Source organism: Hirundo rustica, chromosome 3 (assembly GCF_015227805.2).
Source record: "Hirundo rustica isolate bHirRus1 chromosome 3, bHirRus1.pri.v3, whole genome shotgun sequence".
Classification (NCBI taxonomy): Eukaryota; Metazoa; Chordata; class Aves; order Passeriformes; family Hirundinidae; genus Hirundo; species Hirundo rustica.
The window spans coordinates 713,455-739,152 of NC_053452.1; the positions used below are offsets into that span (position 1 = coordinate 713,455).

At 59.1% G+C, this 25,698-nt stretch overlaps 1 protein-coding gene across 1 annotated transcript; it reads left to right on the plus strand.

Moving 5' to 3' along the window:
* The first annotated feature begins 1,960 nt into the window (after positions 1–1,960).
* Positions 1,961–25,318, plus strand: CUL9 (cullin 9). Its single transcript, XM_040058475.1, has 41 exons — positions 1,961–2,253; positions 4,370–4,951; positions 5,713–5,867; positions 6,231–6,764; positions 8,448–8,586; positions 9,597–9,787; positions 10,271–10,634; positions 10,791–10,989; positions 11,201–11,408; positions 11,500–11,693; positions 11,830–12,047; positions 12,169–12,400; positions 12,756–12,861; positions 12,933–13,160; positions 13,327–13,417; positions 13,485–13,656; positions 13,809–13,914; positions 14,046–14,141; positions 14,223–14,398; positions 14,902–15,035; positions 15,114–15,293; positions 15,531–15,646; positions 15,940–16,122; positions 16,458–16,615; positions 16,891–17,101; positions 17,202–17,367; positions 17,486–17,631; positions 17,773–17,890; positions 18,204–18,400; positions 18,479–18,738; positions 18,815–19,178; positions 19,446–19,586; positions 20,459–20,623; positions 20,723–20,886; positions 21,010–21,103; positions 21,284–21,358; positions 21,835–21,945; positions 23,225–23,342; positions 23,639–23,772; positions 23,948–24,039; positions 24,404–25,318. The coding sequence occupies exons 2-41, from the start codon at positions 4,384–4,386 to the stop codon at positions 24,594–24,596; spliced, it is 7,497 nt and encodes a 2,498-aa protein (XP_039914409.1). The 5' UTR covers positions 1,961–2,253; positions 4,370–4,383; the 3' UTR covers positions 24,597–25,318.
* Positions 25,319–25,698: the final 380 nt, after the last annotated feature.

Genomic DNA, 25,698 nt, shown 5'->3' on the forward strand with positions numbered 1-25,698 from the left:
AACAGAGAGCACATGTACTAATGGAGAAGTCAAGAGCGTGGCTTAGAAACACAAACATTTACAATCCACCCACCATTGGTGCCACAGGTTTAGAGCATGGTCTCCACGAACTGACGCAGCACACCACAGTTTTATCCAGCCTATAATTAACTGCAATTATATTGTTTGGATTAATTGCTGATTGCTATTGTAAAACATGGAAATTGTCTAATCCATTGCATTAGTACTGAGGGTAGAAATTAGATTGGGTACATACAAGTTGCTCAAGGATCAAATAAGAACGCAAAGTCCCATTAGCTGATGATTTTAATGTTTGTTTATAATTTAAAACAAATCTTATCAGACTGATAGAAATCTATACCCGAAGGAAGGGAAGTATGGGCAAAAGATAAGAATTTTGATTTTATGATATGGTCATTTCAGATCAGTGTGACACCAAAGCTGGAAAGGAGCTGGAAGCAGGCCAGACTTGTGTGCAGCTGGCTTCAACTGGCTCTCCAGCAACACTGAGAGCAGGGCAGTGCCAGAGCCCCAAACGTGCCGGGAGCCAGCAGCTGTCACTGAAGCCAGCAGGGTGGCTGCAGGGTGGCTGCAGGGCTGGAGCCTCCCCAGGGCCTGACATTGCTGCACTGTAATTCTTGATTAATGGTACATTTGCAGTATTAATATTAGTGCTGACATGACATGCTTTTAACCTTCCTGCCACCCATCCTGCCACAGCCCTTGACGAAGAAAATTAATCACCAGAGAAATGGTACCAACACACGGCACAACTGTAAGTGCATATTATATAGCTCTACGCAAGATATTTACTATATGTATTATGTTGTATTGATTAGTAATGCTGTATTACTTACCAAAAAGCAGCTCACTCTAGCAGATGCCTCCTTCAGGTTGCAGCTTCCAGTTGTTCTCGTTTCTGACATTGTCCAGGGGAATCAGGAGATGTTCCAATCTTTCACGTCTTCAGATGTTCCAATCTTTCACGCCTCTCCACCGCTCCCCACCGTTGCTGGTGTGGGAGATCAGCAGCTTTTTGGCCACAGAGAGGCTCTGAGCTATGGTGCCAGCTCCGGCCGTGCCTGGAACCCCTCTGGGAGCCACGAGCTGTCCTGAGGGGCCCTGTGGGGCAGCCAGCAGTGTTCTGGTGGCACATTCCCAACGGGGTCCTGGGCTGCATCAGGAACTGCGCTGCCAGCAGGTCAGGGAGGTGATCCTGCCCCTCTGCCCAGCCCTGCTGAGGCCGGTCTGGAGTGCTGTGTCCAGTTCTGGGGTCCTCAGGACAAGAGAGACAGGGAGCTCCTGGAGCGGCTCCAGCGCAGGGTGACCGACGACGGTGGAGGGACCGGAGCACCTCAGATCCGGGGAAAGGCTGAGGGAGCTGGGCCCGTTCGTCCTGGAGAAGAGACCCCGAGAGGGAACCTCAGCAATGTCCGGCAGTGTCTGCAGGGAGGGGTCACAGCATGGACCAGGCTCCGTCGGCGGTGCCGGGCGACGGCACCAGAGGCAACGAGCGGGAGCTGAGGCTCAGGAAGTTCCACATGAACGTGAGGAAAAAACTTCTTCCCTGAGCAGTGCCGAGCACCGGGAATGCTCAGAGAGGCTGTGGAGGCTCCCTCACAGGGGATAGAGTCAAGAACTACCTGGATGAAATCCTGTGCCATGAGCTCTGCCATGACCCCGCCTCAGCAGGGAGCCCGCACCAGATGACGCCATCGCGGTCCCTTCCCGCCTGACCCGTCCTGGGATTCTGAGGGAGGGCGGGAACAGGGCGGCGCGCGGACGCGGAACGCGCAGCTCCCGCCACACCCGTGTCCCTCGCCGCCTGCCGTAGCGGGCACGGAAGCGGCGCGCTGTTTCCGGCGCTCCCGGTGGTGCCGGGGCCGCGGGCAGAGCCGGACCGGCGCCTCCGGGGCCGCTGCCCTCCTCCCGTCTCGAGGGGGAGTCGGCTCCCCGCGTATCGGGGCTGGGCCCGGCCGTGCCCTGCCCGGCTCGCCGAGGTATCCAGGACGGCCCGGAGGAAAGCCCGGTCCCGCGGCGCCAGGACCGAGGCACGTCGGTGCGAGCTGTCTTCTGTGTGCATGTGCACCGGACAAGCTCATCTAAGGAAAACCATTCTTTGGCTTGTGGTGCGGCATCTAAACGCTGTTACAAAGCACAGGAGAACATAATTTGGTCTTTTTATTTACGGAAACTGCGAGAAGATTCCCATCTGGCGTGCTGCAGATTCCAAGGAAGGCAGCGCAATTGAAGGTAAGTGTGAATGTCTTGGGAGCTCAGGCTGCTTCTCTCTGCACCTGGAAAATGCTTTCAATGTGCCCGTCATAGCCTTTGATGGTTGGTACCTTCCTTGGATAAACATGGATGGACTGTTTCTCTGGTACCTTGCTTCGCTGCTTCTCTTGCCGGTGTGTGTGAGTGGTAGGAGTGTTTCCTGCCGCCGCTGGACTGAGCTCCTCTGAGATTCTTCCTGTCGGCCTCATCTGGGATCCTTTGTGAACTCAGGCCCTGGTTTTGTCTGCAGCTGGCTTGCTGGTTCTGGCACTCAGTGTTGGACAGCAAATTTCCAGGTATTCCCATGCTGTTCTTTGCGTGGATGAAAGCAGAGAAGCACTGTGTTTTCTTTGTAGTCCCGTGTCTTGGTTTAGGGATAAATCTGGGAGAAAACCCCTGAATAGGATCCCTCTGGGAAGCCAACCTAAGTGGCCTTTCCCTCCAACTGGTCTGGTAAAAAACCTCTTTGGAGAAAAGTGGAAAAACCTATTTTACTAAGCAAAGTGCAAACAAGTACAAAGAATGAATAATATAAAACAATAAAACCTCTCATTCTGGAGTGAGATGGCAAATTGAGAAAGTTCTTACTGTGGGTGTAGCTCGGCTCTCTCTCTCAGTCTCTCATTAGTCCCAGTCCCTCCGGCGCTGCTGGAAAATGCTGAGGTCCAGGCCCTGGTGGGCCGCAGGTGCAGCCCCCAGTGCTCCCTTGGGTTTTCAGTCCAGAGCAGGTTTAAACAGTTCTAAGAAAAAGGGAAAAAAAACAGTCCAGGGAACTTCTCTGCCCTACCTAGCTGAAACTAACTAAAAGCAAAAAAAACCCCAAAAAACTCTGTCCTGCAGTCTCTCCAAGCTTCCGCTGAACACGCTGTCCGCAGAAGAATGTGGAGGAGTCAGGCAGTTTTCTCAAAACAAACTGTGCTTCTCCTTGCTCTTAGAACGAGTCTTAAAGGCACAGGACTCAATATACAGCACAAACAGAACAGACAATTAGGGATAAAAGCATCATAAAGTTACCCTAAGACATCCCGAGATGCAGAACAGTCAGGTAACAGAGAGCAGAAATCTTTTAGTTCTGTAGAATTTGCCCATTGACAGAGCACTGTAAAGGCAAAGAATTCTGAGAAGAGGCCAAGGAGGAAATACTGGGAGACTTCCAGGGAGTGAACCTGGTTTGATGTGTATGAACAAAATCTGAGAAACCGCTCAATGTTTTCTTCGGGGCCTGGTGATGTGGAGGTCCCTGTGCACGGTGAGAGTACTGTGAGCTCTAGGTACACTCACAGTCTAAGCAATCATAAGTGCTAAAAAGCAGGAGGGAAGACAGAAGTGCAAAAGCAGCAATTTGTGAGGGTCGTGTTATGGACAGTGGCAGGGATCCAGACAGGACTGAAATCTCCCATCATTATTTGCTGTCTCATTAAAGGGCCTGATTTGCCTTCATGTTTTGTGTTAGTTTCTTTTTTTGAAGAGAACCTCCTTCTGTGTGTGCCAGTAATGCTGAGAACCGGTTTTGTTTATGAAAAACTGTCTTGATTTCTTGGAAGGCTTTTCCTTCAAAGCTTTATCCTGGGTGTAGAATCTCAGGATCAAAAGCTGTGCCTGGACCTGTGACTGCTGGCTTGTCACTGTTGTGGCGATCATGACACACATAGGGACGCAGTAAAAGCACAGAAGGCTCTTGAAAGCTCTTTATTATGGCCCCATGCTCTCTTTATACAGTTTTTACAAACCTCGAGGGCAACTTCTAACTGGTTAATAGTTTTCTTGTTAATCATTCTGTTGGTTGGTAAAAGACATTTTACTTGTCTGTTAAATCTATCTGTTCCTGGATTGTTTGCATATTTTCTTTACTGATTCTCATGGAACAAATTTTTTGTTATTACGGGCACACTTATTTTTCACCCTCAGAATAGATTGCTGTGCTAAAGGAATTTCTCATTTTTAAAATAGTTTTACATGGGAACTTAGAGGTCGCTTGTTAGCTGCGCTTAGAAGAAATGACAGGCCAGCTTTTTACCCTGTTCCTACGCCGGCTCACGCTTTCCCCAAAGAAAAGAAGTAAAAGCTTGACCCTGCTTCCCATCTGTGTCTGCAGACGCGTCCGCTGCCATGGTGAACGAGAAGCACGACGGTGCCCTGCTTGTGCAGCTGGGGCCCAGGCTGCAGGCCCGCCCGGAGGAGCTGCTGCGGCAGCGGCGAGGCCGCGACGGCCGCCCGGAATACCTGGTGCGGTGGAGCGTGCTCAGCTCGGAGGAGAGAGCGGCGGGAGGCGGCGGCGGCCGCTCCGCAGAGAGCGAGGCCGAGGAGATCTCCCTGTGGATGTCCGCGGAGGAGGTCCGCGCCGGCTGCCCCGCGCTGCCGGGCCGGAGGAAGCCGGAGGGGCCGCGGCCGGGAGAGGAGGAGGCGCCGGACGAGGCCTCGCTGCGGGAGATGCGGGCCGACGTCCGGAGCCTGGTGCGGCGAGCCGGGCGCCAGGCGGCCGAGGCCGGCACGCCCGAGCGCTCCGTCCTGAGCACGCTGCACGTGCTGGGCGCCTACGCCGCCATCGACTCCCTGGCGGGCGCCTTCAGGGAGACGGGAGCCCTGGAGCTGCTGCTGACGCTGCTGCGCCACGAGGAGAAGCGGATCCGCCGCGGCGCCGGCGAGATGCTGCGCGCTCTGGGCGCGCGCGATGCAGGTGGGGCCGCTCCTGCTCGGGGCCGCCGGGGAGCTGTGGCCGGGCAGCTCGGGGTGCCGGGCCTTTGGGAGCGGGGAGAGGCCCGGCAAGCGGCGCGTCTCGGGGAGGGATCCGTCTGGGCCCTCCAGACTTGCTTGGCTGCAGTTGTCTGGACTGCTCCTGGGAGTTAGAAACTCTTTCCCCTGCCAGGTTTCTGGGCTGGGATGTTGATTAGCTGGTAGGAGGACTTAGGCCAAGGAGTTTGGCAGAGTGTGGGGTGTCCCTGCTCCAAGCTGTCAGTTGGAATGTCTCTGGCCTGTTCTTGGCAGGGAGCCTTTCCTTAGGCCCAGGATAGAGGCTGGTCCTCATTTAAGAGGTGCTGCCATGGCTTGGAAGTGCCCCATGAGGCTTGGGTGCACCTGGAAGGTTTCTGGCTGTGTATCCCACAGGAGATCTGGCTTTCCCTGTCCTATGGCCTGAGTTCATGCAGCTCTGAAGTGGGGCTGATTCATCTTAAAACTTGACTTCTTTCCTTCCCCGGGACCCTGTTCTGGAATCAGTTATTTGGGGTTGCAGCTTTGGGAGAATCTTGCAGCTTTAGGTAGGGGTAGAAAAAACACTGGGGAGCAAAATGTTGCCACTCCAGAGGAAGGGACAGAACACGATCAGGTGACACTGAGCAGCAAAGCTGTTCCTTCCTGCAGCTCTGTGTCTCACAGGGAGGGTGGGCTGAGGGTTTTCTTCCTGGGCCCTGAAGAGTTTCTGTTCTGCTGTTGTTACAGAGAGCCGGGCCTATGTCCTGCTGTCCCTGAGCCAGCAGGAGGACATCGAGCAGCACATGGACTTTGACAGCCGCTGCACCTTGCTGGAGCTGTTTGCTGAGATCACATCCTCTGCAGAGCGCTGCATCTCCTTCGAGGGGATTCACCTCCCGCAGGTGGGGCCAGACCCGCCAGCACCCCGGGCCTGGGGGGCACGAGGGGCCAGCAGGGGTGGCAGCGGGGGCCGGGCTGGCCCCCTTGTCCGGGACAGGAGGGGAGCTGAAGGTGGGCAGGAGAGCAGGACGGGCTCCTGGGAGAGCCGGCTCGGGAGCCGGGCCTGGGGAGAGCCGGGGGTGGTGCAGAGGCAGCTGGAGAGCCTGGTCTGCGAGCGGGGAGGGGAGGGTGGGCCGAGAGGTCTCTGCTGCTGCCGGCTGCTCCACAGCTCTCGGGGAGCCTGCCTGGGGACGGGCCGGTGGCTCAGAGAGAGCCGGGGCTGGAGGTGCTCTGCGGGCTGAGCGTGAGAGCTGTGCTTGCTGCAGGTCCCTGGGAAGCAGCTGTTGGTCCTGGTGAAGCGCTACCTGCGTGTGACTTCTCTCCTGGACGAGCTGAGCAGCGGCATGGAGCAGGGGGAGGAGCAGCAGGGCTGTGCTGTGCCCAGCCCCGTCCCCGAGGAGAGGAGCCGTGTGAAGCAGGAGTTTGAGTTCAGCATGGCCATGGCAGACCTCATCTCGGAGCTGGTGCACGCCATGGGCTGGAGCCACGGGCACGAGGCAGAGGCGCTGCCCCGGCGGGAGCTGCGGCCTCGCCCCGCACGCTCCATCTTCCAGCACGAGGCCCCGGCCGGTGCTGCTGCCCAAAAGCCCACGGTGCCTTCAAATCCTGGCCCTCCCAAAAAGCAGGGCTGTACCTTCCTGACCGCATCAGACTTTGCAGACAGCGGTGACTACGTGGAGTACTTGCAGGCAAACCTGGTGCGCGGCATGCGGGTGCGCTTGCTGGAGGACTGCGGTGACGTTAGGGCTGGGGAGGAAGGCGAGTTTCTCCAGGGCACAAACAGCATGCACACAGTACAGGTGGGTCGTGGGGAGACTGTTCTGGCTGCAGTGGCAGAGGGGAGGGACCGGGGTGACCGATGAATTCCTAATGATGCCTTTATGTGCAGGGAGTTGGACCACAGGCGTGGCATAGTGCGTATCGCTGTCTGCGTCTGTCCTAGCAAAATACTCACCTTTCAGAGCTGGAGGGGTGGGTTGCATGGAAGGCTTGTCTGGTTTTGTATGGGTTGTGCTGCTAAGATTTCTTAGCCTCTAAAACAGGCCTTACTAAAAAGCCTGTTCCCATCTTTCTTACAAGCCCCCTCTAAGTATTGAAAGGTCACTGTAAGGTTTCCCTGGAGCCTTCTCTTGTCCAGGTTGAGCAACCCCAACTCTCTCAATGCTTCCTCATAGCAGAGGTGTTCCATCCCTCTTACTGTTTTTGTGGCCTTCCTCTGGACCTGCTCCAACAGGCCCATGCCTTGTACTTCAGTCTTCAGAGCTGGGTGCAGTTCTCCAGGTGGGGTCTCACCAGAGCAGGGCACGGGGGCAGAATTACCTCCCCTCGCCTGCTGGCCACACTGCTTCTGATGCAGCCCAGGAGATTGTTGGCTCTTTGGTCTCTGAGTGCACATTGCACTATTTTTTGTTTAATTGGTTTGAATGGATTTGCAGTTCCTCCATCCAGGCTTGTTTTCAGTAAGGTTCACACTACTGACAAGACCAGATCTGAATGGCAACTGGGCCCATGCATCATGAGTTTGTCTCCTACCTTGTCTCATCTTTCCTTCGTCGCTCTGATTACTGTTGCTTTCCTTGCCTCTCCTAAGAAAATTCACTATTGTGTCTGGTCCTGCAGCCATATCTTTCCATGACTCCTTTGGGATGGCATTTGGTGCCTAACTAGTTTAGATCAGAGATGCATTGAGGACTGTTTGCTGTTGTGTGTAGTTTAACTCAACCTCCTTCCATACAGTGCTTTCCCAAAGTCTGTCAGCATCTCATCTGTCCAGCACAGTGGGTTCATAGTAGCGCTGGTGCAACTCCAAAAGAGCTCAGTGAAACAGGCAAACCATATGTTTTTCTGCTGTTTTTTAAAGTTACTGACATGTTGTACTTGCTGTTGCTGTGTTCTCCTTCTGCTCAGAAGGTTAAATGTAATGCTGTGGTGTGGGAAGCCATAAAAAACCCTTTTGATTTTTGAGAGAGAACTTGGACAAAGCAGAGGAAACAATTGCTTCCTTTGAGGAATGCTTGTCAAGAGCTCAAAACTTGTTTGAGAGGGTTGATGAATGGCCAGGGTTATAAAAGTGCCGTGAGGTACTTTTTATACAGCTCATCTGCCTCGAGGTGGCGTTGGTTACGTTCTTCCTTTGCCTGCTTTTCCCAAGGCACCTTCAGCTTGGCACTTTCGGAACAGGTGTGATTAACTGGATGCACTCATGTCTTTGCTGCTGTACTAAATGAGATCTGTAGTGGTTGCAGGCAATGGTAGTGGTTTTATAAAAATAAAGATCCAGGTGTAACCAAGGCAGGAAGTTAGTGAAGATGGTATGCCTCAAAACTGGACAATGTGTGTGCTGAAATCTGTACACAGGTTGTGTGGTGTGCTGCTTGAGCAGCGCTTCCTGTCCCCAGGCATCTGGGAAATGGGAGGACAAATGCAGCAAGAGGATTGAACAAGTGAGCAAATCTGATGGTCTGGATTTGTTTGACCCTCAGGTTTTATGGCACTCAACGGGTCGGACCTACTGGATGCGTTGGCACATACTGGAGATTATTGGCTTTGGGGGCCAGCAGGAAGATCCTGCTGCTCAGGAAAAGGAATGTGGTGTGAGGAAAAGCTTTAATCTTGACGCAGGTGAGATTGTGATGCGTGTGCATATCATCTCTTTTTTCTGATTGTCCTGTGGCAGAGGAGTGGTGACCTTTATCTGGCCAAACACGCAGCAAGCAGCAGGCTGGGTTTAGAAAGCACTGTTAGTTTGTGTGACCATGTAAAGGTAGTTAAGGAGTTGCATGTCTTGTGAGTGAATGGAGTATTTTTGAACCCTAGACTTCTCTCAAGATGTATGATAAAAGTAATGATACGAAAAACATAAAATTTGATTTAAACTTTAACTGTCAAAACTTTATGTTTGAATTAACTGACCAAACTGCCAAAACATGAAGGTAGAATTTCTCTGAGAGATGAAGCTGTTTAGGGGCCACTCAAGTCCCCTTAAGTAGGTGATAAGTATTTTCAAAAGCGTTAACATAGCAACGATTTGTTAACCTTCATACTGTTAAGCTTTTAACAAGGTGTTAAAAGTATTGAAGAACTGTTTTCATAAGACATCTGCAGCATTTCCTAGAATCATTTAACATTGCCCTTGTACTGGAAGAAAATAAAAGGCAGAATCCAGGCTTCAGATACCCCTTTCTTGTTCACCATCTGACATGATTCTAGCCAGGGAAAGCTATTAAAGTAACTCTTTTATCACAGCTGTGATCTTCTGGGATATCTTTTGTGTAGAGTGGTTTGGATTTACGGCTGCAGGAGGGAATGTTGATGAGATCAGCTGCAAATTGCACATTTTGAAAAGACTGCCAGTTAAAAAGATGGTTTCTTAAATGGCTTCTACCTCTTGTGGTTAAAGGCTTAACTTCACGTCAGTGTGCAGTGTTTAACTTAAAACAAACTTCGTTAGGTTTCTCCTTTTCGTGGTCTTTCTGATTTTGGGAGAAGCAAGAGCTCTGTTTCACTTCTGTGTATAACTCTTTACAGGCACCATATCCCACGCAGAATATGAATTGAAATGTGGGGTGTGCGGCAGAGGCTGGGGGCTTTGGCAGAGCTGACAGTGCCCTTCCTTGCTCTGCTCCCTGCAGCTCCACAGCCGTTCCTGTGCAAGCCCCTGGGGGGGCTGTACTCCCTGCCTTACCTGGGGCAGCGGCCGCCCGAGGCTGCAGAGGCGCTGAGCCGTGCCGAGTGGTGGGAGCTGCTCTTCTTTGTGAGGAAGCTGCGAGCACAGGAGCGGGAAGAGATCACCGGGCTCATCCAGCAGCACCAGGGAGAGCAGGTAGGGCCGGTGCCTGCGGCAGGGAAACGGGAGAGAGGAGCAAAGGGAGCACTGGGGAAGGGACCAGGGCCAGAGGAGATGGCAAGCGTGAGCCGTGCAGGGACAGCCTGAACGGGGCAGCAGAAATGGGAGGGTGAGCGGGGATGGCGGAAGCGTGGAGCTTGGCGCAGCAGAGCGGTGAGCGCGGATGAGAGGAAGGGCCATGTCCCCCGAGCGGCAGGGTGGCAGCGCAGCCAGCTTTGGGCGGGCGAGGCACGGCCCTGGGGTCGCTCTGCCGGCCGCGCTTGGGTGGTGAGCGTGGCTGGGAGGCGCGGGCTGGTGGAGTTGGGCCGGGGACAGCCAGGGGAGGGTGGCGGTGGGGAGCGGCCCTGGGCACCTCTGGCGGCGCAGCCTTTGCGTCCCCGGTGCCCGCGGCCGCCGCCGGGGCCGTGGGGTGTGCGGCGAGCCCGAATTAACTTGGCCCCGTGGGCGCGGCCGTCGGAGGTGGAGGAAGAAGCCCTGGTGCAGCTGTCGGTCCCTGCCGAGCTGGCCCGGAAGGTGCTGCGGCTCCTGGAGCAGCGGTGCCAGGGCGGCTCTCTGCGTGCCCTGCGCGGCTCCCGTGTCTACGCCAGACACGGCCCCGGTCGGGGGGCGCAGCGGGACGGTGGAGGGAGCGCGGCAGCGTCCGCAGAGGGCGACGGCGGCCCCGAGGGCGCGACGGCCGAGGCAGCGGAGGGAGAGCTTCGTGCGGCGCCGGGGCCGCCCCGAGCCCGCAGCGTGGCACCGGAGTCGGACGAGCAGCTGTTCAGCGAGCTCTTGGAGAGGGAAGGGCTGTTCTTGCCGGAGGCGACGGAGGAGCAGAGCCGGGGTAATGTCCTGCCGCACGCTGGGGCGCGGGGCACGGCTCTGGGCAGGGCTTGCCTGGGCTAGGGGTGCCCGTGGGTGCTGGCTCCGTGGCTGTGGGGCGCCCCGGGAGCCGCTGGAGGAGTCGCCGCTGCCCTGACGCCTCCGTCCCTGCGGCCAGCGCTGGGCAGCTCCGCGGGCCCGAGCGAGGGCGGCTCGCTGGACAAGGTCGCGGCCGTGCTGGACGTGATCCAGAGCAGCGGCTCGGAGCTGGGGCTGCGCTTGGCTGGGCTGGGACACATCCTGAGGATCCTGGAGGAGCCCAAGCGGGAGCAGCAGCTCGGCACGGCCGAGGGCGGGCCGGGCCCCGGGAGCGCCGGGTGAGTGCCGGGGTGCCGCGCACCCCTCGTGCTGCCGCAGGGCCCCGCGGGCGGCGTGGGGACGGTGCCGAGCTGCCGGAGCGGCGGGTGGCGGTGGGAGCGCGGGAGGAGAGGCGGGTTCGCGTCCCTTTGTCCCGGGCAGGGAGGAGGAGGCCGGCGGGGCCCGGGGCAGCGGCGGGAGGCTCGGCCTGAGGCGTCCCGTGCCCCTCAGGGAGAAGCTGGTGCGGGCGGCCGCGGAGCTGCTGAGCGCGGAGGCGGCGGAGAAGGCGCTGGTGGCGGTGACGCTGCGGCTGCTGGCCGTGCTGCTGGCCCGCTGCCCGTGGCGTGTGCCCTTCGCCACGGAGGGCGGCGTGCGGGCCGTGCTGGCCCGCATGCAGCAGCACGGCCGCTCCGCGCTGGTGCAGCACGCCGGGCTGGCGGTGAGCGCCGGGGCTGTCGGCGTGGGAGGGGGGGCTCGGGCTGCCCCGGCCGCGCTGGAGGGGCCGCTGCCCCGCCGCTCTCGTCCCGCAGGCCCTGAAGGTGCTGGTGGGAGCCGCGGACGGGGAGCCGGGAGAGGCCGCCGGACAATGCTCGTCCTGGAGCCACGGCGACGCGCAGATGATGCGGGAGATCTTCGCCAGCATCGGCTCTGCCTCCGGCGAGGGCCGCGCCAGCCTGCTGAGCAGCATCCCCGCTGCCCTGAGCACCATGCAGAGGGTCCCGGGGTAGGGGCAGAGCGTGGGCAGCGCCTGAGGCTGGGGGAATGTGCCGGGGCAGGACGGGCAGGGAGGGCAGGTGGCTCCGGCCGTGGGGGAGGCTCTGCGCCCGGCGGAGGAGAGTGGCACGGCCGTGTCCCTGCAGGGGCTCCTCGGGGGTGCGGAACGGCCTGCTGGTGGTGAACACGCTGATGGACGGGCACCGGGGCCTGGCGGAGCAGCTGGCTGGCTGCGGTCTCCTGGCGGTGCTGCAGAGCTGCTGGAGGGACGGGCAGAGCAGCGGCCGCCCCCAGGCCGCGCTGGCCCTGAGCGCCGTCAATCGCCTGGCGGAGCACCGGCTGCCCCTGGGCCCGGGGGCTGCGGGTACTGCGCCGCCCACCCTGCCCGTGCCAGGGCCGCCCGGCCCGGCGGGGCTGAGCCCCACGAGGGGCCGCTGCCGCTCGGGCAGGGCCCGGGCCGGGCTGACGTGTCCCTGTCACCGCAGGCGCGGAGGTCGCGTTGGACCCGCAGGGCGTGCGGATGCTGCTGGGCGCCCCGGACGATGGCGCCTTGTCCAGGGAGGTGCTGGTGGCCCTGGAGCGGCAGCTCTGCGGCCAAGGCCCCGTTCCCTCTGGCCAGGGGGCGTGGCTGCTGCAGGACCGCAGCTGCTTCCACCTGGTGCTGCGCAGCTTGGGGCTGCTGGGGATGGAGAAGGCCGCGAGCCTGAGCGTCCTCAGGTGGGTGCAGGGGGACCGGCGGGTCTGGGAGTCCCTCAGCGGGTGTGGGAGCGCTGGTGCTCGTGCTGGGCACGCCCGGCTCGTGTCTGCGGGCGCTGGCGGATGCTCTTCACTGGGGACGGGCTCAGCCCGGCGCACGGCAGGTGCCGACTGGAGCGTCCTGGGGCACAGGGCCGCGTGGGGACACGCAGGGGCAGCAGAGGACGTGCCTGGGCACTGGTGGGGTGCGCCAGGTGCCAGGGGAGCCTCGGCTGCCAGTCCCTGAGAGGCACCTTCCGGCGGGACGGGGAAGCGGGGCTGCCTGGAGCACCGCCGTCCCTGGGCCCCAGCCTGAGCAGGCCCCTCCGTCACCCAGGATCCTGAACAAGTTCTTGGACGCTTACCAGGAGGACGTGCTGCCTTGGCACGAGTGTGTGGAGCCCTGCGCATCCCTTCTGAGCAGCCACGGTGGCAGCTGGGAGGTGAGGAGACCGCAGGAGCGCGGGGGGCCGGGCTGGCCGTGCCCCGTCCGGTCACGGCCGCGTCTCGGCAGGTGCTGCAGGAGGTCGTCGGCTTCCTGCACCGCCTGGGCAGCGCCAGCAGGGACTGTGCGGTGGTGATGTGCCGCGGGGGCACCCGCGAGGCTCTGTCCAAAGCCCTGGAAAAGCACAGCGCGGTGCCGCCGCTGGCGCCGGCCCTGCTCGACCTGTTGGCGGAGTGTGAGAAGTACGCCGGCCTCTACAAGAAGCTGACCGGCGGCATCTTGGCCGGCTGCATCCAGGTGGGCCTGGGGAGGCACGGCCGTGCCGGGATGCGGCTCTGGGGCCGTCAGGCTGTCCTGGGACCGAGGGACAGACTCGTGCTCGCTGCCCGGCGCAGCCCTGCAGGGCCCGGCTGAGGGCAGGAGGAGCCGGGGCTTCCGGTGAGAGCCTTGTCCCGTCCCACAGCTGGTCCTGGGCCAGATTGAGGAGCACCGCCGGAGCCAGCAGCCCGTCAGCATCCCCTTCTTTGATGTCTTCTTGCGCAACCTGTGCCGAGGTGAGCGCGGGCAGGGGGAGTCGGGCCCGGGCCCGGCGGCCGGAAGCTCCATGCGCTCTGCTCACAGGCTCCGGCACGGAGGTGAAGGAGGACAAGTGCTGGGACAAGGTGCAGGTCTCTTCCAACTCGCACCAGGCCGGCAGGCTCACGGACGGGAACCCCAAGACCTACTGGGAGTCGAACGGCAGCACGGGCTCGCACTTCATCACCGTGCACATGCAGCGCGGGGTGGTGATCAGGTGGGGCCGGGCGTGCGCGGGGCACGGGGCCCGGGGGATCCGCGCCGGCCCCGCCGCAGCGGCCCCGTCCCGGGGGCAGCGGGACGCGGCCGGCAGGGCCCGGTGCTCCCGGGGACGGGCCGGCAGCCGCGTGCGTGTTTGCCGCGCCGCAGGGAGCTGAGCATGCTGGTGGCCGGCGAGGACTCCAGCTACATGCCGTCGCGGGTGGTGGTGCTGGGCGGGGACAGCCCCGCCGCCGTCAGGACGGAGCTCGGCGCGGTGAGTGCCCCCGGGAGCGCGGCCGCTCCTCGCCGTGGCCCTGGTGTGAGGCCCCGGGAGGCGCCCGCGGGAGGTGGGAACGGCCTTTTCCAGGCTGCCCGTCGGGCTGAGGGCTCGGTGCCTTCCTGCAGGTGACCGTCCTGCCCTCGGACAGCAGAGTGACCCTGCTGGAGAACATGACGCGCTTCTGGCCCGTCATCCAGATCCGGGTGAAGCGGTGCCAGCAGGTAGGGAGGGAGCAGGGCTGGGCCCGGAATGGCGGCGTGGGGCACCGTGCCCGAGGAACTGAAGGTCCCGCTGTCCCCTAGGGTGGCATCGACACGCGCGTGCGTGGCATCGAGGTGCTGGGTCCCAAGCCCACTTTGTGGCCCATCTTCAGGGAGCAGCTGTGCCGGCGGACGTTCCTGTCCTGCGCTGCTCGGGCTCACGCCTGGAGCCAGGAGATCTGCCGAGACCGGGGCCGGCTGCTGCAGCTCTTTGACAGGTGAGTTGTGTCCCGGCCGTGCCATCGCGTCCTCCAGGGTGTCCCGGGGCCCGGGGGGACGCGGCTGTGAGGGGATGCAGGGCCGGGAAAGGAGCGCTGGCTGTGCCGCCTGCGTGGGAGGGGCCCTCGCTTCTTGCTGGCCATCAGCTCCCGGGTGGCCAGGGCCACCTTGGGGTCCCCTGGCTTTAGGCCGGGCTAACCCCCAGAGAGGAATGCTGTCCCCCCCAGGGCCAGCACGTCCCGAGGAGGCAGAGGTCGGCCAGGCACAGCAGGGTCTCGTGGCCTCGGGCACTGCACGGCCCCGTTTGGCAGGGGCTGCCAGGGCCCCAGGGGCATTGGGGGCAGCGCCAGAGACAGCGAGGGGCCCTCCCTGGCCGCTGGGGGCTGGTAGGGCCGGTGAGCTGCGGTGCCTCGGCAGGGGCAGGGCAGGGAGGCAGCGCTGCTCTGCTCCCCTGGGAGCTCCGCAGCCCTCGGCACCGTGCGCTGCCCGGCGGCTGTTACAGACTGAACCGGGCGCTGCAGCACGAGCAGAGCTTTGCCAGCCGCTTCCTTCCTGACGACGAGGCGGCCCAGGCGTTGGGCAGGACGTTCTGGGAGGCCCTGGTGAACCCTCTGGTGCAGAGCATCACCAGCCCAGGTACCCGACGGCCTCCGGGAGCCGCCCGCGCCGCGCCCCGGGCGGAGGCGCCCGGTCTGAGTCTGCTTGGCCTCGCAGACCCCGCTGGAGTCAGTCCCCTGGCCTGGCTGCTGAGCGAGTACCTGCAGAGCGTGGAGCTGCCCAGCCGTGCCACGGGCCGCGGGGCCGCCTTCGGCTCCTGCGTGCGGCGCCTGACCCAGCTCCTGGTGCACGTGGACCCCGGCGGCCCCGAGGCGGAGGAGAGCCGAGCAGCAGCGGGTGAGCCGGGGGCCGCCCCGCCCCGGGGCTGGCTGGGCACTGCTCCAGGGCCAGGCTGTGCCCGTGGGGCTCCTCTGGGGACTGTCCCGTGGCACGGAGGCTCCTGAGCCCGGGAAGGCTTGTGCTCACGGCCCGACGGTGGCCGTGCCTCCCCGGCGTGCCCTCGACCCTGCCGTGGCAGGGGAGTATGGGGCCTGCCCACGGAGCCACGCTGACCCTGAGGCTGACCCTTGGCAGGTGGGAAGGAGGAGAAGAACAAGGAGGTGCCAGCCAAAACTGCCAAGGTGGCGGGGGAGAAGTCGAGAGGGCTGTGGGGAATCTCGCAGTGCTGGCGTGGCGTGGTGCAGCAGCAGGTAGAGCTGGGAGGGGTGTGGGACCTGCCCTGGGTGGTTGGGACCAGGGAAAGGGATCTGGCAGTGCCCTGGGAGCACGGGGAGGGCACAGGGCTGTACCTGGCCTTCGCAGAGCCTGCAGTGATGTGGGGACAGCCCTGCTGTGGGCTCACCCTGCTCAGGCTCACTGTCCTCAGACTCACCGTGCTGGGGGTTCACCCTGTTCAGGCTCACCCTGCTGGGGGCTTACTCTGCTCAGGCTCACCCTGCTCAGGCTCACCCTGCTCAGACTCAGCCTGGTGCTGCTCCCACAGGTGCAGCAGTTCCTGCAGGCGGCGGGGCAGGCGCCAGACCTTGCGGAGCGGTACTGCCGGCTGTACCAGCACCTGCGCGGGGCCACGGAGGAGCTTTTTGGGCAGCAGGCTGCCTTCGTGCTGGCCCTGGGCCAGGGCTTTGCAGGGGCTCTGCTGCAGCTCCCCTTCCTCACTGCCCTGCACGTGAGTCCGGGCAGAGGCCCCGGTGCCCCTGGCACGGGCTGGGAGCTGCCCTGGCCCGGGGCATCAGGGCAGGCTCTGGGTGGGTGCCGTCCCATTCCCCCCTGGGCCACGGAGCCCTGCCCTGGCACCCCGATGGTGCCCCACTCAGGTGTGGGGTGCCTGTGCCAGCGAGGGCCCGGCCCTGCCACGCTCCTGCCTCAGGCTGGTGCCCGGGCACCCTCGGCCCCTGCCCGGGAGTGCCGGAGTTTCCGGCTGCTCCCCTCAGGGATGTTGCCCCAGCCCAGCCCTGGGGGCACCTGGTGAGTCCTGTGTGCAGCCAACCCTTTCCCCTACAGGTGAGCGAGCAGTTTGCCCGGTACCTGGACGTGCGGATCCAGGAGCTCCGTGGGGCGGCGGGCAGCGCGGATCCTCTGGAGCGGCTGCAGCGGTTCCTGGAGCCCTTCGGCGTCTTCAGCGGCCTGGAGCTCGCCCACAGCTTTGAACACTTCTACAGGTGAGGCTGCAGCGCCTCCCCGGAGCGGGGCCCTGGTGCAGCCCGGCTCGGTGCAGCGCTGCTGCTCCCGCTCTGCTTTTCCTGGGCCGTGCAGCGTGGAGGGCCCGCGGGTGCTGCCCGCGTGCGCGGTCCCTTCCCTGCCGGGGACAGGAGGGGACGGCACGTGCTGCCGGGCCCGTGTGCTGTGGGTGAGGCCGGGCACGGAGCTCCGGCTCTCCTGGCCGGCGGCCGTGGGGCTGGGGCCCAGCCCTGACCGGAGCCGGTGGCCTTGGCAGGCTCTACCTGGGGGACCGGCTCCTGACACGAGGCCCGTCGTGGCTGGAAGAAGGCATCGTGGAGCAGCTGGGGCCGTGCTTCCCCAGCCGCTTTCCCCAGGAGATGCTGAGCAACTTGGCCGAGTCGGAGGAGCTGCAGCGGCAGTTCTGCCTCTTCCAGCTGCAGGAGCAGGACAGGCGGCTGCTGGAGCTGGACGCGGGCCCGGACGAGGTGAGAGGGAGCGATGGTGGCGCGGGGAGGCCGGAGCCGCGGCTTTCCCCGCGGGGATCCTGGAGCCTGACCCGGGCTGCCCCGGTGCCCCCGTGCCCAGGTGCTGGGAGCGGCCCCAGGGGCGGACGTGGTGGAGGTGAAGGTGCTGGCCCTGTCCCCGCGCTGCTGGCCCGTGTCCCCGCTCTGTCACATGGATAACCCTGCCAGGTTTTTCCCGGCGGTGCTGAGCTCGCCCCTGGAGGAGTTTGCTGCTTTCTGCCGGCAGAGTGAGTGCTGCGGCCGGGGCCGTGCCCAGGCCCTCCAGGGCAGCTCGGCCCCAAGTGCTGGGCAGGGAGCGCCGGGCAGGGCTGGTCCCATCCCCGGCGCTGCTGCTGTCCCCGGCAGGGCAGAGCCGGCCGGGCTGGGAGCGCACCGAGCCCCGGCGGCTGCAGTGGACGTGGCTGGGCCATGCTGAGCTGCAGTTTGGAGACTGCGTTCTGCACGTGTCCACGCTGCAGATGTACATCCTGCTGTGCTTCAACAGCGCCCAGGTAGGGGCTGGGGCAGGGCAGGGCCGTGGCCTCCCTTCCCTGCCCGTGGGGTCTCCGGCAGTGCCGGGGCGCAGGGCCCCGGTGTTAGGCCGGGCCTGTGGCCGGTGAGCCTGGGCCGTGCCCTCCCACCCCGTGCTGCAGGAGGTGGCTGTGGAGGCCCTGCTGCGGGACACGGGGCTGCCGGCTGAGCTGCTGCGCCACGCGCTGACACCGCTGACCCACGGCCAGGGCGTCCTGGTGGGGAGCTGCAGCCCTGGGGGTGAGTGGGGCACCCAGGGGAGGGGGCAGCCCGAGCCCCAGGGGGGTGCACCGGTGTCCGTGCGTGGGTGCTCGGGGCGCGGGTGCGTGCGCCAGGGCGGGCCCCAGGCCGGCGTGGGGCCGGGGGTGATGTGTGGGGCGGGGCTCAGGGCAGCGCGGGCGCCCGGCTCTGGCTCTGCGCGTGGGCCGGGGAGGCCGGCAGCTCAGGCGGCCCCAGGAGGCCCGGCCCGGCTCCCCCGGGCGCACGAGGGTCCCGGGGCTCCCGCAGGGCCCAGCCGGAGCCCGTGCTGAGCGCGGCTGGGTGCTGGCTCCAGGTGCGCTGCGGCTGAACCAGGCGGCCCTGGCCCGGAGCCGCGGGCGCCGGCTGAGGCTGCTGCCCCAGCAGAGGTACCTGCGCGCGGAGAGCGCCGAGGTGAGCGCCCTGGAGAGGAAGAGGAACGTGCTGTGCTGCCTCATCGCCCGCATCCTCAAGGCGGAGAAGCGGCTGCACGTGGACAGCCTGGCGTTCAGGGTACGGGGGCGGCGCGGGGGCTGCGCGGGGCTGCGCGGGGGCTGCAGCCGCCGCACCGGGGCTCCCTTGCTGCCGCAGGTGATCCGCGCCTGTCAGAAGGGCGAGCTGGGGCCGGGGCTGCGCTTCCTGAGCTTCTGCTGCCACAGCGTGGACGTGCTGTCCTGCGTCCTGCACCTGCTGAACCAGGGCTATCTCCGGCGCCAGGAGGGGAGGCCTCATGTCCTGGAATACGTCTCTGCTGAATCCACAACACCTCCTGGTGGCCAAGCACAGATGACTTTCCAGTGCAGGCCAGCCCAGGCATGTCTGGAGGAGGACAGCAGAGACGGCCTGCACTGGTAGGGTGCATGTCACCGGGTGTGGAGGGGTGTGCCTCTCCACCCTGTGTGAACATGAGACATTTCTCTGTGTCAGGTGGAGTCCTGGCACAGACAGGGAGGAAGAATATCTCATGGCAATGCTGCAGGTGCCCATGGGGCACACGCTCAGTCCCGAGGAGGCGAAGCTGCTCATGAACCAGACAGTACAGCGGGTCCAGGATACCCTGAGCATACCGGATGATGTTGCTCAGCACCTCCTCATGCACTGTAGGTGGAATGTGGATTTCCTGATCCAGTGCTATGTGGAGAACCGTGAGGCCCTGCTCATCTCCTCAGGGCTGCAAGTACAGGATGTCCAGCCTCCCCCAAGCCCTGGAACCCACTGCCCAGTCTGTGTGAACCAGCTGTGTCCCACTGAGAAGCCACCAACCCTTTGCTGCATGCACTACTGTTGCAAGGTGAGGGTCCTGGGGCCTTTGTTTCCTGCTGCTTGACAGGGAATTGCTGCTGGAGCTGGTGTTCTTTGTCTGCCTTATCAGGGGATTTTTCAGAGTATTCTCTTTTCTCAGCTCACTTTTTTTGTTGCGATCCTTCACTCCCTGGTTTTGTCTGTTCCCATTTTTATGCTTTGGGGTACTTAGCCGTGATCTGTGGGGTTTTGTGCACCCTCTGCTGGGTGGGGAGGGCCTCCAGGCTCAGGTGTGATGTCTCTTGTGCCCTGGCAGCCCTGTTGGAGGGAGTACCTGACAACCCGCATTGAGCAGAACATGGTTGTCAACTGCACCTGTCCCATATCCGAGTGCCGTGCTCAGCCCACCACTGCCTTCATCTACTCCATCCTGTCCTCCCAGGAGATCATCGCCAAGGTGAGGCACCAGGGCTGCTTGCTGCGTGTCCAAGCTCTCTTGTCTTTTGGTCACCACTATCAGATGATTTTGTTGCTGCTTTTCCCCTTCCTGTTACCAAGACTGGCAGTGTGATAATGGTGGCCAGCCGGATTTCACTGCCTTTGCAAATCCCACAGTCACACATGTCTGAAAGCAGGATTTAACAGCCTGTTGCTGTGACTGCTTTATAAAAAGAAATAATTATTGCAGGTGGACATAAACAGCAGCTAATTTTAACAACTTGCTCTGATGCTCTCACTGAAATGTTATCTTTTCCTTTTGATCAGTAAGCGGTGTGGCTGGAGTGTTAGAGTCTGATGCAGAGTCACACATACAGTCATAGAATATTTTGGGTTGCAATAATCTGCGGAGGTCTCTAGTCCAATCCTGAGCTCAAAATAACTGGATAATTGTATGAAGATCTAATGCTGGAATTATATTTAAACATAAGAAAACTGGTTGTTGGGGTTGGGTTTTTTTTCAATAGTAAGTGTAGCGAGACACGGGACCAGTTTGGGTAGAGGGGTTTGTAGTCTCTGTGCTTGGGTATATTCAAAATCCGACTGGACACAGTCCCGAGCAATCCTGCTTTGAGCTGGAGAGGTTGGACCAGGTTTTATTTCCAGAAATACCTTCCAACCTCAGCAATTCTGTGAAATGAAACAGCTTCCAGATATGGCACAGGGGGGATAGAAGAATGAACACAAAGGGAGTGAAAGGGTGAACTGAGTGCTGTTTTGTTGTGAGCAGGTATTTGGTGAGATGCATAGCCCAGAGCACCACGCCCTGCTTTTAAGGCCTAACCATGCAGCTTCTCAGGCTTAAATCTCCTTCCTGGCTTCTCATTGCAGTATGAAAAAGCGCTGCTCAGACGCTACGTGGAGTGCTGCACCAACCTGACATGGTGCACCAACCCTCAGGGCTGTGACCAGATCCTCCTCAAGGATGGACTTGGTTATGGAGCAGCCTGTTCCAAGTGCTCCTGGATATCCTGCTTCAACTGCAACTTCCCAGAGGTGAGGCCGAGCTGGGTCAAGGGCTGTGCTGTCTTAGGTTTGGCACACACCCTTCTGCTTTTGTGTGGTGGGCTGATTGTCTTTCTCTCTCTCTCTCAGGCCCATTACCCTGCCAGCTGCAGCCACATGTCTCGGTGGGTGGATGATGATGGATACTATGAGGGAATGACAAGCGAAGCCCAGAGCAAACATCTGGCTAAGCTCATTTCCAAGCACTGCCCAAACTGCCAGGCTCAGATAGAGAAAAACGAGGGGTGCCTGCAGTGAGTACAGAGTTTTGTTTGTGGCTGGGTGGCACAGTCCCCGGCTGTGGTGCAGGGGAGCACTGTCAGGAACTGTCTGCAAGTGGCTGTCAGGACTGAGTGGTTCCCCCTGTCCTTCTGCAGTATGACATGTGCGAAGTGTAATCATGGCTTCTGCTGGCGCTGCCTCAAGCCCTGGAGACCCAATCACAAGGATTATTACAACTGCTCTGCTATGGTGAGTGCTTTGCTGTGTCTCCTTGGGTCATGCTTGTCTTCAGAGGCCCCTCAGAGACGGTAAGGATCTCCACGTGGGCCCTTTACTCTGCACCTTGTGCATTTGGCAATAATTCAGGCATACCAGGCAGCCCTGGTACTTGAGGGAAATTGCTACAAGCTCCTGCACCTTTTCTTCCAGGTGAGTAAAGCAGCTTGGCAGGAGAAGCGTTTCCAGGACTACAACGAGAGATGCACCTTTCATCACCACGCCAGGGTAAGGCTCCTCCTTCCCTTGAGCTGCTGCCCTGGTGAGCAGGGCTCCTGCTGTTGGGTCAGTGTCTTCTCTGCTTAGAAGCAGGCTTCACACCCACCTGGGGATCACTGGATGGTCATTCTGCCCTGGCTCTGACACTGAGGAGTGGTCCTTGGCTGCTTTCTCCTATCCAGTCTGTTGTGGAAACTGAGCACCTGACCTGTGGTGTTCAGGGGCTCAGAGAGGGGCAGGAGTTGGAAGCAATGGTGACTGAAGGCTGAGGTCTGCCCAGAGCTGAGGTGCTGTAAAAGGCTGAAGTGATGGCACAGTAGAAATGTCATAGTTGGATGCATTAAATGCTCTGCTGCTGCCTGCATCTTCTGGGATGGCACTTCAGAATGCTTAGCAATTATTTGTGTGGAAGGTGCTGTTTTTTCCATCTTGTGAAGCTTGGCAGTGACATTGACTTTTCTTCCCCCCTCCTTTGGTTATTGCAGGAATTTGCCCTAAGTCTGAGGAACAGCATTTCTTCCATGAGAGAGATGCCAAAAATTAGGAACTTGACCTTTGCTCTTGATGCCTGCAAAGTGCTAGAACAGGCACGGAAGGTAAGGCTGGACAATAAAGTCTTACTGAGATTTAGACTTAGTTCTGTTGGTGTGTTTTATGCCTTTCTTAAAGTGAGGAGACACCAACCTTGTTCTTCTCCAAATAAGATGAGACAGAGAAAGCTTGAGGGGAGGAGTAGCATCAGGACAGGGGAAGAGCTCATGTCTGCCCTTCCCTGCTTAGAGTCTAAGCTGAGCTCTGTTTGCAGTGTTCCTTACAGTCACGTCATAGGATTTGGAGCTCAGCTCCAGCTGACACCATGGAATCAACACAAAGTCTGTATTTAGGGTTTTCATCCACTGGGTTGGGTCCATTCCTATTAGAAATGCCCCAGTGAAGGTACTTTGAAAGCTCTCCTGAGGCTGTGTTACAATCAGGAAGTTCTTCTTGATGCTCATGTTACGATTTTCTTAACTTCATTTCCTGAACTATCGATGTTTTGAAAGCAGTGAGTTACCTGCTGCATGTCCTCATAGACAGATTAGAAAGGATTTGTAGTGCAGCCACTGTGTGTGTGCAGTAAACCTGTGACACCTCAGGCCTGTAATGCCTGATCTGTCCCGAAACATCAGCAGGAGGTGGGAATTGTCTTGGCAATACTGACTTTGCAGATACACCTTGGTTTTGCAGGTAGGCTTGATTTTGAGAGAGGCATGTGGCACAAGGATGCCTGACTCTATTTTGTCTTCTCAGTGTGGTAGCCCGAGTTTTCTGGGCTACACTGTTGCTTGTTGCTGCTGCTGCTGAATTTTCTGGCCCATTTTTTAAAATGGAATCAGTGATTTCATTCCCTGCTGGGTGCCTATGTGGCTTTAGGGGTCATTCATTCCTAACTGGAGTTTGCCACGTGTTGAAATGCCTTTGCTGTGGGCTCTTGGTGCTGTATAGCACCATGCCTGCTTCCCTTTGGGCTCCATTCTCTTGGCTCTCTAGTTCAGCCTGGGCTGCCCAGCATTGCCTGGCCCTGATGGGTTTGACTCTGTGCCTGCTGGTCAGCCACACTTGTGCATTTACAGTCTGTGTTCTTGTGACGGTTTGCAGGTGGGAACAACCAGTTATTTTAGCCTTCAATATGAAATAATTGCACATTCATTTCCAATCCTGCCAGTAGCTCTGGGTAGCCTGGCACTGCTGTCCCTTGTCAGAATGGCTCACTGGGCTATGGGCACAGGCCAGAGGCCGCTTGTAATGATGTCTGGAAGGGTTTGATGCTGCTCCCTTCTTGCCCACTCTGAAGCTGAAGGAGGGTGCTTAACAGCATAGTCTGTGCTTTTCCAGGTGCTGGCCTACTCCTGTGTGTACAGCTACTATAACCAGGACACTGAGAGCGTGGATATTGTGGAACAGCAGACTGAGAACCTGGAGCTGCTCACTAATGCTCTGCAGATCCTGCTGGGTAAGGCCTGCAGCCCATTTGAGGTTGTGACTACCATTTCCAGCTGTAGTCAAAGAGCAGCAGCTCTCTACTGGGGCAATAGCATATATACCCAGCTGGCCTCCCTTCTCCCAGTCCTTTTTTGCCTTGTTGGTGTCATTTCTGAGAAAGTCCACTAGAGCAGTTTGGCTGCAGTAAAGAGCAACATGTTTTGTTCTGAAAGAGGGATGCATGTGCACAGGAGGTCTAAGCAGCTATGGCTGGGTCTCTGCTCAGGAGTGTGGGATGCACATGACTCTGTTGGCCTTGAATTGCAGAGGAAACCTTGCTGCAGTACCAGGACTTGGCCACTTCTCTTCAGCTGCTGAAGGCAGAGCACTTCCGAGCGGGTTTGGAGTTGGTGCGGCAGATCAGGGAGCGGCTCTTTGCAATTCTCTGGCACTCCACACAGGTGAAGGCCATGTGGCTGTCGTGGCTTGTCTGGCTCTGGTCTGATTTGTTTGTGGGCAAACCAAAGGGCTTGAACAGCTCAGGGTTGTGTGTGTGCAGGGTAGGGGTTTGCAGCGCAAAATACACCCCAGCTTACATACTGTTTGTCTCTTTTGGCTGTCCTTCCCTGCCAACAGGATTTCCACGTTGGGCTCCAGACCTCAGGAGATGCTGTTCAGAGAAAGCTGAAACTCGCCAATGTGCCTGCTTCAGCCCTTGCATGTACAGGGTGAGTTTTCTTAGCGGGGTAACAGGGCAAGGTGAGGCAGTGCAGGCAAAAAGGAGGGGAGCAGAGTTTTCTCCTGTCCTCAGTGACATACAAAAGAGTGACTGACAGACACTGATTACTTACATCCTGTTTTGTGGCTTGAGGTAGCAATTTAAGTGACATAGTGGTGTAGGGAAGCCAGCAAAACCTCTGCTTGTATGCAGCTGTGATCAGGAGAGCTCCATCCCTGCAGACTCAGCTATGGAAGCTGCTCTCCTTGGACTCTGGAGTTTCTTTGGATGGGGTTGCTGAGACAGAAGGGTGTTGTGGGGCCGGGTGGCAGCTGATGCTCACAGCAGAGGCTCTGCTCTTCTGCTCTCAACAGGCAAAAACGTATCATCCTGTGTGACTCCCCCAACACAGAGGAAGATGGCAAGGAGGTTGAAGATGAGGAGTATTATCCACAGTGGGATGAAGACTACGATGATGATGATGACCTTGATGAAGACAACTTTATGATTGACAATGAGTCAGATTGTGATTCTTACTTTGATGACGATGACAGCTATCATAGCTAACACCAGAAGCGTTCTCTCACCCAGCCTGACACCTTGGACCTCTGCCTCTACTTTATCTCAAGCAGATTGTGTTAATGTTTTTCCTCAGAGGCAGGAAGGAGCTCTCAGATGAAACAAAACCATCTCCTCTGGGAGGTTTCTTGCTCAGTGACTCTTGAACATCCAGGAATGTGCTCTGGGCACCTGGTCTGTGTTACTGTGGCCACCTCTCAGAGAGAATCTCCTTGCCTTTTTCTCTTTTCTCCAGTTCTGCCTAGAGGTATTGAATTGAGTTAGGAAGTCACAGCCCACCTGCAGAGTGAGGGCCAACTGTTAAAGGGCTGCTCCTTGTCCTTGGGGGCGCTGTCCCCAAGGGCTGGGCACAGCGGAGGGTGGCACGTGTCCCAGCATGACACTGTCTAGCAATGGCCAGTGTCTAGAAATGCTGTAAAAAGATGAATTCACACTCAAGTTAAAGCTCCCAGCTGGAGCTGGTGGGATTCTTCGCAGCCCCAGATGGATGTGGTTCGGTTCCTCTGGTTGGGAGGGCTGCATTTTTGCTCTTTGTTGGAGTTTTCTTCTCTGTTATGAAGCAGGAAGGGCTACTATGAGTGACACAAGCTTGCAGGATTGTTTAAGTTTATAAGTATATGCACACACATATATATATTTTATATTTATATATATATATATATATATATGCAGAGGTTGTTCAGATAATACTGTATCTTTGCAAAAAAAAAAAAAAACAACTTTTTTTTTTGTTGTTTTGAGGAACAAGGGTTGAAAAAAGTTCTGTTTAAAAAAATAAACAGTTTTTTAAAGCCTTCTGATGTTTCACTGAAGCACTCTGAGTGTTGTGGCCATCTCAACGACACTCTGGGACCACCCTCCAGGTGACCCCCTGTGGTCCCTTCCAACAATTCTGTGAGTCTGCACCACACAGGGTGTTTGTGTGAAGAGTTGTAATGATTGCTCCTGGAAGTAAGGCTGAGGAGGAGATTCATTTTGCATGTTCCAGCTCTCTGCTCACCTCACCACAGCGATTCTTTATGTTCAGGCACATATCCTTAGGGAATGATCCAGCTGATTGCTGTGCTGCTGCCTGCTCTGTTCTAGCTTG